This window comes from Neovison vison, chromosome 11 (assembly GCF_020171115.1).
Source record: "Neovison vison isolate M4711 chromosome 11, ASM_NN_V1, whole genome shotgun sequence".
Classification (NCBI taxonomy): Eukaryota; Metazoa; Chordata; class Mammalia; order Carnivora; family Mustelidae; genus Neogale; species Neogale vison.
In genome coordinates this window covers 176,217,122-176,229,815 of record NC_058101.1, presented here as the reverse complement: position 1 = coordinate 176,229,815, position 12,694 = coordinate 176,217,122, and the positions used below count along the sequence as shown (strand labels likewise).

At 41.3% G+C, this 12,694-nt stretch overlaps 1 protein-coding gene across 1 annotated transcript in view; it reads right to left on the bottom strand.

Moving 5' to 3' along the window:
* Positions 1–2,778: 2,778 nt before the first annotated feature.
* ADAM18 (ADAM metallopeptidase domain 18) overlaps positions 2,779–12,694 on the bottom strand; it is a 199,631-nt gene continuing 189,715 nt past the window's right edge. The window contains exon 20 of the mRNA XM_044226000.1: positions 2,779–3,284. Coding sequence (XP_044081935.1) covers positions 2,779–3,284 — 506 coding nt within the window. The remainder of the gene's footprint in view (positions 3,285–12,694) is intronic.

The window sequence follows — 12,694 nt, the reverse complement described above, 5'->3', positions numbered from 1 at the left end:
TGGAGCCGAGTCTACGGAGAGTGGGATAGAGAGCGGTGCAGAGAAGTGGGATAGAGAGCGGTGCAGAGAAGTCGGGGGAGAGCGGTGAAGTCCGCGGAGAGCGGTGAAGTCAACGGTGAATAGAAGAGCTGTAACAGCTCTTGTAAGAGCTATAACCACGTTTGGCGGTCCAGCCTCCAGTGGCCCCGAGCCGCCGCCTGCAGCCTCCAGCCTCCGGTGGCCCCGAGCCGTCACCTACAGCCTCGAGCCGCCTGAGGCCCCGCCTCCGGCGGTCCTGCCTCCCACAGCCCGGAGCCGCTGCCTACAGCCTGTAGCCTCCGGCGGCCCCAGGAGCCACCTGCAGCTTCCAGCCTCCGGCGGCCCCGAGCCGCCGCCTGCAGCCTGTAGCCTCCAGCGGCCCCGAGCAGCCACCTGCAGCTTCCAGCTTCCAGCGGTCCTGCCTCCGGCGGCCCTGAGCCGCCGCCCGCAGCTTCCAGCCTCCAGCGGCCCCGAGCCGCAGCCTGCAGCCTCCGGCGGCCCTGCTTTCAGCAGCCCCGCAAGCTGCCGAGACCCCAGCAGTCCAGCAGTCAGCGGTCCCGATGCCTACAGCCCCTGGACGCCAGCGGTCAGCGGTCCTGACACCTGCAGCCCCTAGATGCCAGCGGTCCCGAGGCGCAAGCAGCCCTGAGATGCCAACGGCCCCTACACACCAGCAGCCTCACCGCAAAATGCCTCGCCACCCCGAACCACAAGTGGCCTTGTCCGCAGTGGTGGCTTCCTTAGGGTGGAAGCCTGGTCAGAGTAGCATCGTGGGGAGCAGAGTCTGTGTCATCCGGGTTGTCCTCCTTGTCACTGTTGCTGTCATTGTTGCTTCGTCATTGGGAGTGGCCTCATCCAGGAAGTGGTCTTGTCCAGAACGGCCTCTTCTTGGGAGCGGCCTTGTCCGGGGAGCAACTTCATTGAGCAGTGGCCTTGTCTTGGGAGTGGCCTCTTCTTGGGAACGGTTCCAATCATGGAGCGGCCTCATCTGCGGAGCAGCATCATCTAGAGCAGCCTCGTCCAGAGTGGCCTTCTTGGAAGTGACCTTGTTGGGATCATCGTCACCGCCTTTTCGTAAGAGGTAGCTCTGACCTGTCGTTTGATTCCTGATGCTTGGCGCGAAATAAAGTTTTGCTTGACCTTCGCTTTGTATCAGTCTCGTTCCTTTGATCACGGACCCTAACATAATGATTTCTTATTGCATGCATTTTTTAAAGATTTTTTTATTATTTATTTATTTGAGAGAGAGAGACAGTGAGAGAGAGCATGAGCGAGGAGAAGGTCAGAGAGCGAAGCAGACTCCCCATGGAGCTGGGAGCCTGATGTGGGACTCGATCCCGGGACTCCAGGATCACGCCCTGAGCCGAAGGCAGTCGTCCAACCAACTGAGCCACCCAGGCGTCCCTTGCATGCATTTTTTAAAAAGATTTTATTTATTTGACAGAGAGAGCACAAGTAAGCAGAAAAAGTACAGAAAATACAAATAATGATTTCTTATTGCATACATTTTTAAAAAAGATTTTATTTATTTGACAGAGAGAGAGATCACAAGTAGGCAGAGAGGCAGGCAGAGAGAGAGAGGGAAGCAGGCTCCCCGTTGAGCAGAGAGCCAGATGCAGGATTCCATCCCAGGACCCTGAGATCATGATCTGAGCCAAAGGCAGAGGCTTTAACCCACTGAGCCACCCAGGTATCCCATTATTGAATGCATTTAAGAAACTTTGCCATCATTGCTGTTTGTCTCAATCTTCTGTGGCACTGTAATTTGTAGAAGTTGTGTTTCAGGATGTACAGTAAGGAAAACATGTGTGAGTGTAAGGGTCTACTTAGCCAGAGGAAGCCATTTTGTTGTTTATGCAGTAAACTTAGATTGACCCTGCTCCTCCCAGAGGAACTTACTTAAAAGCAAGTCTGGAAAACCAGTCCCCGGTAGCAAAGCCCAGATACAAGGGTGGCGACATCCAATCAGTGGGGCACGCATATATCTACTAGGGTAAATTGAAATTCAATTGGCCACCCGTGTGTGACCTAGCATGACTGTGCAGTTTTCTCTGCGTGTTGCAATCTCATTGGCCACCTGTGTGTGGCCAGGCTCAACCACATGGCCTTTGCTCTGTAAAAGTTAGTCTGTGAAGCTGGGAGGGGTCGCCGCTTTCTAAGAGACAGCCCCAGCCATTCGGTTTGATTCTCAATGCTTGGCACGAAATAAAGCTTTGCTTGACCTTCGCTTTGTATCAGTCTCGCTCCTTTGATTATGGACCTAACAGTGAGCATTCCCCAGATGCTTGGAAGCATCCTTATTCCTCGAGTGTCCTGTCATATCCCATCACTTTTTGAACACACACACACACACACACACAGGCACTCACTCACCCGCCACAAAATCAGACCTTGTACATGACAGGAAGAGGCTACCTCTACCACCCATACACTTTGGGGCAGGACCCTGCCACCATCCAGAGACTTTGGGACTTGGCCTCAGCCAAGCAGGTGAAGAAGTGTTGCTTTTAAGGCCCCACTTCCCAGAAGATGTGCACCCTCTCTCCTCCAAGTTCAGGGTCAGGCAAGTGAGGAGCAACTGTCCCAGTCCTGCTCCAAGCCTTCCAAGAAGAAGGCCCAGGAGGATGCTGACTCTAAGCTGGCTGTGACGAGACACTGGGCTCTCCCCATCTGGACCTGGGGTTCTGGAGCAAGGTTCTGGGGCCAGCCATGCCCAGAGGCTCTGTGGCATGTGGCCCTCTATGGAGAAATGTCCTTCCCTTAAGATGGCCCACGGAGGTCAGCCTGCCCAGGCATGAGAGGATAGAGGATCACCAGGAAAGACAGCACTGCGCAGCCTGCTGGTCTTAGCACGGTAGCGGCTGTTGGCTGCTTAATGGAGGCCACTCCCAGTGGGGCCCTGCAAACTCCGGTGGGTGGGGCAGAGGAGTGCACAGGTCTGTGGGGAGGCGGAGGAGGGGGGGGGCGCACATAGGGGGCACGGCTGCTCCGCCCATCCCGCCCCTCTGTCGAGTCGCATGTGCACAGTCGTAGTCCGGAGAAGCCCACCCACCGCCCCTTGCACACAGGAAGGCATATGCCAGCTTGTCCTCTGCCCTCGTGGGCTTGGGCTTTATTTTTCAAACTGCGGACATTGGAAATGTGTTCAGGGATGACGTAAGGGTCATAAAATGCGTTTTCTCCTTTAATAACGGGCCATTTGCTGGTGAAATGTTTGGCAATTTTAATGGTCCACGTTGTAGTTTTCTGGCACAATGACTGAATTACTGTGGTGAAGGAAAACAGAAAATGGAAATTCACAATATGTTTGGCAGCAAACAATTGCCTGTTTTAACCATATCTTCTACTGAATTTATAATTTTAAATCTCAGGTGAAAACACATAAAAAGAAAGAACACTAAACATTCAAAAATCAATTCTATTATAGATAAATTTGATTCTTACAAAACTAAGGAGTCCAAATAAAACACGAAACAAATTAAAATATGTGTATATTATTCTAGTATTGATTTATAATTTAAGCATGAGGCGAAGTAATTTTGGCTATGAAATGACTGAAAAATAAATTATGTTCATTCAATTCTGTACACATATTTCTTAGAAAAAAATCTATGTTTAGGAGACTAAGTGGTCCTTTGGCCATTTTTTAATCAGGTGCTTGTTTTTGTTGTTGAATCTCAGGAGTTCTCTATATAGTCTATATTTTTTTTAAAGATTTTATTAATTTGACAGACAAAGATCACAAGTAGGCAGAGAAGCAGGCAGAGAGAGAGGGGAAAGCAGGCTCCCTATCGATCAAAGAACCCTATGCGGTCCTCAATTCCAGAACTCTGGGATCATGACCTGAGCTGAAGCCAGAGGCTTTAACCCACTGAGCCACCTAGGTGCATCTATAGTCTAGATATTAATCCCTTATGAGATACATGCTTTCCAAATATTTTTTCCCATTTTGGGGGGGTTGCTTTTTACTCGTTGTTATTCTGGGTATATATCCAAAATAACTGAAATCAGGGTCCAGAAGAGAGATTAGTATGCTAATGTTCATTGCCGTATTACTATAGTGACAAATGGAAGCAACTCAAGTGTCAATGACAGATGAACAGATAAGCAAAATGTGGTATGTACATACAATGGAAAATTTCAGTTTTCTTTTAAAGGAAGGAAATTCTGCAATATGCTACAACATGGGTGAACCTTGAAGACATTATGCTAAATAAAATAGGCCAGTGATAAAAGACAAATACTGTATGACTCCACTTACATGAGGTACCTGGAGTAGCCAAATTCCTAGAGACAGAAAGAAGAATTGTTGTTGCCAGGATTTGGAAGAGGGAGAAATGGAAACTTACTTAATGGATATAGAATTCTAGTTTTGCAAAATGAAGAATTCAGGTGATGCTTGGTGGGGATGTTTGCACACAATGTGAAGACACTCTATATCAATGAACTATACACAAAAACATGGTTAAGATGGTAACTTTTTATGTTAGATGTAGTTTACTACAATAAAAAGTTAATTAAAAAAAAATCTGAAGTTAGGCAAGTAACCAACCTGTATACTAAACCATGAAATGATAGTTCTTTCCAAGTTAACTTTATTGCCTTTCAATGTGTGAACTGCATATAGATTCGGAAAAAATTTTCACTTATTTAAAACAGAATTACCCGGCGCCTGGGTGGCTCAGTGGGTTAAGCCACTGCCTTTGGCTCAGGTCATGATCTCAGGGTCCTGGGATCGAGTTCCGCATCGGGCTCTCTGCTTAGCAGGGGGCCTTGCTTCCCTTCCTCTCTCTCTGCCTGCCTCTCTGCCTACTTGTGATCTTTGTCAAATAAATAAATAAAATCTTTTAAAAAAATAATAAAAATTAAAAAAAAAACCAGAATTACCTAATTTCAATTTCATAAGGACTATTTTTCAAGTTATTCTTAAATTTTCCTTCCATGAAAACTTGTGCTTATATATCTTAAAATAAATACCTATAGAGAGATTCAAATATTGATTGATCCTCCTGTTTGTAAATAGAAACACAAAAATAAGTTTTTAAAGAAAATTTAATTTTCATACTTCTTCCTAAATATTTGTTTCATTAGCAAATAATATAAGATTTAATCCTAAGATATCTATGTCTGTTTATTTTGCTTGAGTATTTACTTCTTGGTCACCTGTGTCACTCAGTTAGTTAAGCACCTGACTCTTGATGTCAGTTCAATTCATGATCTCAGAGTCATGAGATAGAGCCACGTCAGTTCCATGCAGAGGCTGGAGCTTGCTTAAGATTCTCTCTTTCTGCCTCTCCTTGCCACTAGTACTCTCTCTCTCTCTCTCTTAAAAAAAGAAAAATTATCTGTATACCAAACAGGTCAGAGACTGAAGGAAAGCAGATTTGCATAAGAGATGTCATAAAGAAATGCATAAGAGATGTTATAAATTCATTGTTAGCATGATATACAAAATTCTTTGGAAATATAGTTAATTTGTTTTCTCTACATATATCAAATGTAGTTACAGAAAGGATGTAACATCTGAGTTTTGAACCATAACTGGATGAATAAATGACTTGTATAAAGTCAGTAATTTTCTCCTATGAGTAATATTAAATCACCCCAAATCTTTAAGTGTGAATGAATGGTATTTCATCTCAAAAAATAAAAAAACAAACAAACAAATAAACAAACCTTATCATTGTCCTAGGGATGGTAAGCTAGGAATAATGAGGACTGGAAATAGTAAAACTAATTAGGAGAATTTTGCATAGTTTAGGCCAGAAAAGTCAATATCCTCATGGCTAAACCATGAGTGGGGGGGAAATAAAAATATGAGAGGCATTTTGGAAAAGTAATTAAAAATAGTATCTCTATCAACCCACCCGAAATCCTCTTCACAAAGGTAGAAAGGAACAAAGCAGTTTTATTATTGAATAAGTGCTAAACTGAACAGGTGCGTTAAGGAGATTGCAAGGAGAGGAAGAAATCTTACCCTTTTATTTAACAGGACAGATACAGTCCATGTCATACATGTTAACTTTCTTTATCCAAAGTATAAAGAAAAATTCTAATTTCTTTAGGATAACCAAGAAGTTACAGCTTGGAACCAGACAACAAGGTTAAATTCCCAAGGAGCCAGAGAGACAGGAAGCTATCTTCCTTAATATTTATATTTGAAAGAGATACCTGCCTACAAAGTCCTTAAGGAAAATATTCCTGGAATGTAAAATTGACAACTTTTATTTAATTTTCAAGAAGAATTACATACATCTCAAAGAGACAGAGAATGGATTAACAAGATTAACAATTACAGTTATCTAAGGAAATAAGAAAAGGAAGTGTGTGTGTGTGTGTGTGTGTGTGTGTGTGTGAAAGAAAGAAACACACTTTCTTTCAAGTGTGTTGCCTAGGAAAATTAATATTTTATTTCATAGGTTTGTATTTACAGTTAAGACATACAAGGAACAAAATAGGTGTGTTGACTAATTTCAACTCAGATAATACCACCAATTTTAGGAGAGACAAATTTGTGCAAGAGTGGGAATATTCAATTGGGTTGAAGACTTGTTGAATTTGAGGCCCTTGTGAACCAGCAATAGGTTGTTGGAGACAAATTTTGATCCTTACAATTTGAATTAAACATTTAAAAAAGTGATTTGAAGGAAAGATAGTGAACTAGATAACTTAAGAAAAAATACATAGAATGAAAAGTAGATGTCCAAAAGGAGTTTGTGGATCATACAGATGATTTCAGTGATTAAGGGAACAGCAGTCAAGAGAGAAAATCAAACAAAGAGATTAAAAATTGAGGTAGGTTAGGAATTAGAATGTTGATATTGTGATTTTTTTCAAATGATTTTCTTGCACCTGTTGAGTTGATCTTTTAAAAATCTAGTCTAATATTGGTTGACTATTAAGGTAAACCAACTTTGTATTCTCTAGATAAATTACATTTGGTCATGATATATTATACTTTTTTATATAATGTTGGATTCAGTTTGTTAAAATTTCCATCCACTTTCATGAGGGATACAAATTAATAATATCTTTCTTACATTGTTATTTATTTGCCTCCCTCATCCTTAGAGAGGGGAGTTCATGCCCACCCCTATCTGGGAAGCCTTTCCAGAAGAGTAAACCATCTCCCCTCATATGTCCCAGGCATCCCTCAGATCTCTGCCTTCACCCTGTGTGTGTCCTGCCCACACCCTGTGTGTGTGTCTTCTCTCCTGGTAGTGCAGTGCACCTGTGTTCTATTGCAGGCAGGCAGGCTGAGTTTTAAAACTCTCAACTTTAGGGGCCTGGTGTGGCACAAGCCCATGTTGGCCTTCTGGGGGAAGATCTCACTGCTTTGCTACTAACATAGGTTTGCCCTACAAGAGCAGTTGCACCAAACTGCAGTAGAGTGGAGTTTGGAATAAAGTGCGGCAAAGAGCCAGTGTACATGTTAGCCACCCTCAGCACGTGTCTCTGCACCTATGCTGAGTGGAAGGGGAAGGTAATGGATCTCACCAGATCTTTGGTTCCTGGAGAGGAAATGCACCTCTCCCAGATGCACTCCAACAAGGGAAAACCTTCTCTCCCTATATATCCCAAGGGATGTTTAGATGCCACTATTTGTTCCTGGGCTATCTTCCTTTTTTCTCCACAGGAGCAGTGCAACACCCTCAGGGCTCCATACCACCTTCACCATGGACCTCTAAAACTCTAGTCTGTGAGCCTTGCTGATTTTAAAAAAAGCTCATGAAGATCAGCCCCCTCTATATCCAGTCAGTGGCGTGGGGAAGTGTTTTCCTTGTGAGATCCCCTGTGTCCTTCTCTTTCTCTCTCTTGCCTCTCTCTTCATGACCAGGGTTTCCTCCCCTTGGCAGCATCTGCTACCTATTTCTCCCCCAAATCACATCTCCACACCCCCTTCCTTTCATATTGTGGCTCCTTCTCTCGTAGTTGTGTAGTTTGTTCTGTTCATCCTCAGATTGATTTCTTGGATATTCAGAATGAGTTGATATCTATCTACCAAGTGTTCTATTAGTACTCCAACATCTTAGCTCCTCCCCATTTCTTTTTGAATAAGCTTTGATAGTTTTAGTCTTTTAGGAATTTGTCCATTTCATTTAAGTTGTCAGATTTATTAGTATTAACACTTTTTATAATATTTCTTCAGTATTCAAATTGGTAAAGGAAAAGTCAAACTCTCTCTCTTTGCAGATGACATGATACTTTATATGGAAAACCCAAAAGACTCCACCTCAAACTACTAGAACTCATACAGTAATTCAGAAATGTGGCAGATTACAAAAATCAATGCACAGAAATCAGTTGCTTTCTTTTATACTAAAAATGAAAATATAGAAAGGGAAATTAGATAACTGATTCCATTTACTATAACACCAAGAACCATAAGATACCTGTGAATAAACCTAACCAAAGAAGTAAAGGATCTGTACTCAAGGACCACAGAGCACTCATGAAAGAAATTGAAGAAGACACAAGAAGATAGAAAAGAATATCAAAAGAATAAACATTGTTAAAATGCCTATATTGCCCAGATCAATATATACTTTCAATGTCATCCTGATCAAAATTCCACTGGCATTTTTCAAAGTGCTGGAACAATCCTAAAATTTGCATGGAACCAGAAAAGATGCTGAATTGCTAAGGAAATGTTGAAAAAGAAAAACAAAGCTGGGAGCATTACGTTGCCAGATTTCAAGATTTACTACAAATCTGTGATCACCAAGACAGCATGGTACTGGTACAAAATAGACACTTAGACCAGTGGAACAGAGTAGAGAGTCCAGATATGGACCCACAACTCTATGGTCAACTAATCTTTGACAGCGCAGGAAAAAATATCCAGTGGAAAAAAAGACAGTCTCTTCAATAAATGGTGCTGGGAAAATTGGACAACTATGTATAGAAGAATGAAACTCAACCATTCTCTTACACCATACACAAAGATAAACTTGAAATGGATAAAAGACCTCAACATGAGGTAGTAATCCATCAGAATCCTAGAGGAGAACATAGGCAGTAACCTCTTCGACATTAACCACAGCAACTTCTTTCAAGACATGTCTCCAAAGACAAAGGAAACAAAAGAGAAAATAAACTTTTGGGACTTCATCAAAATCAAAAGCTTCTGCACAGCAAAGGAAACAGTCAAGAAAACAAAGAGGCAACCCATGGAATGGGAGAAGATATTCACAAATGACACTGCAGACAAAGGGCTGATATCCAAGATCTATAAAGAACTCTTCAAACTCAACACACACAAAACAGATAATCACATCCAAAAATGGGAAGGAGATATGAATAGACACCTCTCCAAAGGAGACATACAAATGGATAACAGACACATGAAAATATGTTCATCATTATTAGCCATCAGGGAGATTCAAATCAAAACCACATTGAGATACCACCTTATACCAGTTAAAGTGGAAAAAATTAACAGGACAGGAAACAACACGTGTTGGAGAGGATGTGGAGAAAGGGGAACCCTCTTACACTGTTGGGGAGAATGCAAGTTGGTGCAGCCACTTTGGAAAACAGTGTGGAGATTCCTTAAGAAATTAAAAATAGAGTTACCCCATGACCCATCAGGCAATTGCACTACTGGGTATTTACCCCAAAGATACAGATGTAGTGAAAAGAAGGGCCATATGTACCCCAGTGTTCATAGAAGCAATGACCACAATTGCCAAACTGTAGAAAGAGCCAAGATGCCCTTCAATAGACGAATGGATAAAGAAGATATGGTCCATATATATAATGGAGTATTACACAACCATCAGAAAGGATAACTAGTCAACTTTGTTGGGTCCGTGTCAATACATGGATTGGACTGGAGTAGACAATGCTGAGTGAAATAAGTCAAGCAGAGAGAGTAAATGTGGTACTTATTTGTGGAACATAAGGGATAACATGGAGGACATTAGGAAAAGGAAAGAAAAAGTGAATTGGGGGAAACTGGAGGGGAGATAAACCATGAGAGACTGTGGACTCTGAGAAACAAACAGGGTTTTGGAGGGGAGGGGAGTAGGGGGTTAGATGAGCCTGGTGGTGGGTATAAAGGAGGGTACATACTGCATGAAGCACTGGGTGTGGTGTATAAGCAATGAATGAATCTTGGAACACTGAAAAAATAAAAAATAAAACAAAGCAATGGGAAAAATCTCATCATTACTAATAAAAAATATATATGAAAGTGAAAAAAATTCCTCAGTATTTTTTCATTCTCTATAAGATCAGTAATGAGGGATCTTCTCTCATTCTAGATATTTGTAATTGTTATCTATTCTCTCTCATTCCTACCAATGTGGCTACACAGTTAGTACTTTTTTTTTTTAAGATTTTTTATTTCTTCATGTAACAGAGAGATCACAAGTCAGCAGTGAGGCAGGCAGAGAGAGAGAGAGGGGGAAGCAGACTCCCTGCTGTGCAGTGAGCCCGATGTGGGGCTCAATCCCAGGACCCCGAGATCATGACCTGAGCCGAAGGCAGAGGATTAACCCACTGAGCCAACCAGGTGCCCCAGTACTTTTTTAATGTTACCCAAAAAACAATTTTTGTTTCACTGATTTCATATTTTTTTCCCTGTTTTCCATTTTGTTATTGCTATTTCCTAAACTTCATAATTTCATTTCTTTTTTACATGGGGTTGAATTTGCTCTTCCTTCTCTGTAATTGATTTAAAATTTCTTACTTTCTAATATAAATTATTAAGAGTGTAACTTTCCCCTTAAAGTACTGCTTTATATATATCTGGTATATATATCTGACAAATTTTATCATATTTTTTTCAATTAGTGTTCAAATATGTTCAATTTCCTTGGTGATTTTTTCTTTGATTAGTGAATTACTTAAAAAAATGTGTGCTTTCCAAACTGTTTTAAGATTTTTTTACTGTTATTGACAAGTGTAATTCTATTTGTTCAGACTACATATTTTTCATGATATGAATTAGTTTGAATTTACTGTTACTTTTTCATGGCACACATTTGACCTAACTTGTGAAATGTTTCAGGTGTATTTGAAACAAATGTGATTTCTGTTGTTGTAATGAGGTTTTCTGAAAGATCATGAAACTAATTAATATTTTTCATTTCTATTTTATTCTTACTGTTTTTATTTTTATTTTTATTTTTTTTTTTTTTTAATTTTTATTTATTTATTTATTTATTTTTTTTTCCCAATTTATTTATTTTCAGAAAAACAGTATTCATTATTTTTTCACCACACCCAGTGCTCCATGCAAGCTGTGCCCTCTATAATACCCACCACCTGGTACCCCAACCTCCCACCCCCCCGCCACTTCAAACCCCTCAGACTGTTTTTCAGAGTCCATAGTCTCTCATGGTTCACCTCCCCTTCCAATTTACCCAAATTCCCTACTACTCTCTAACGCCCCTTGTCCTCCATGCTATTGGTTATGCTCCACAAATGAGTGAAACCATATGATAATTGACTCTCTCTGCTTGACTGATTTCACTCAGCATAATCTCTTCCAGTCCCGTCCATGTTGCTACAAAAGTTGGATATTCGTCCTTTCTGATGGAGGCATAATACTCCATAGTGTATATGGACCACATCTTCCTTATCCATTCATCCGTTGAAGGGCATCTTGGTTCTTTCCATAGTTTGGCGACTGTGGCCATTGCTGCTATAAACATTGGGGTACAGATGGCCCTTCTTTTCACGACATCTGTATCTTTGGGGTAAATACCCAGGAGTGCAATTGCAGGGTCATAGGGAAGCTCTATTTTTAATTTCTTGAGGAATCTCCACACTGTTCTCCAAAGAGGCTGCACCAACTTGCATTCCCACCAACAGTGTAAGAGGGTTCCCCTTTCTCCACATCCTCTCCAACACATGTTGTTTCCTGTTTTGTTAATTTTGGCCATTCTAACTGGTGTAAGGTGATATCTCAATGTGGTTTTAATTTGAATCTCCCTGAGGGCTAATGATGATGAGCATTTTTTCATGTGTCTGATAGCCATTTGTATTTCTTGATTGGAGAAGTGTCTGTTCATATCTTCTGCCCATTTTTTGATGTGTTTGTCTGTTTCGTGTGGGTTGAGTTTGAGGAGTTCATTATAGATCCTGGATATCAACCTTTTGTCTGTACTGTCATTTGCAAATATCTTCTCCCATTCCGTGGGTTGCCTCTTTGTTTTTTTGACTGTTTCCTTTGCTGTGCAGAAGCTTTTGATTTTGATGAAGTCCCAGAAGTCTATTTTCGCTTTTGTTTCCTTTGCCTTTGGAGACGTATCTTGAAAGAAGTTGCTGTGGCTGATATCGAAGAGATTACTGCCTATGTTCTCCTCTAAGATTCTGATAGATTCCTGTCTCACGTTGAGGTCTTTTATCCATTTTGAGTTGATCTTTGTGTACGGTGTAAGAGAATGGTCGAGTTTCATTCTTCTACATATAGCTGTCCAGTTTTCCCAGCACCATTTATTGAAGAGACTGTCTTTTTTCCACTGTATATTTTTTCCTGTTTTGTCGAAGATTAATTGACCATAGAGTTGAGGGTCCATATCAGGGCTCTCTACTCTGTTCCACTGGTCTATGTGTCTGTTTTTATGCCAGTACCATGCTGTCTTGGTGATCACAGCTTTGTAATAAAGCTTGAAATCAGGTAAGGTGATGCCGCCAGCTTTATTTTTGTTTTTCAACGTTTCCTTAG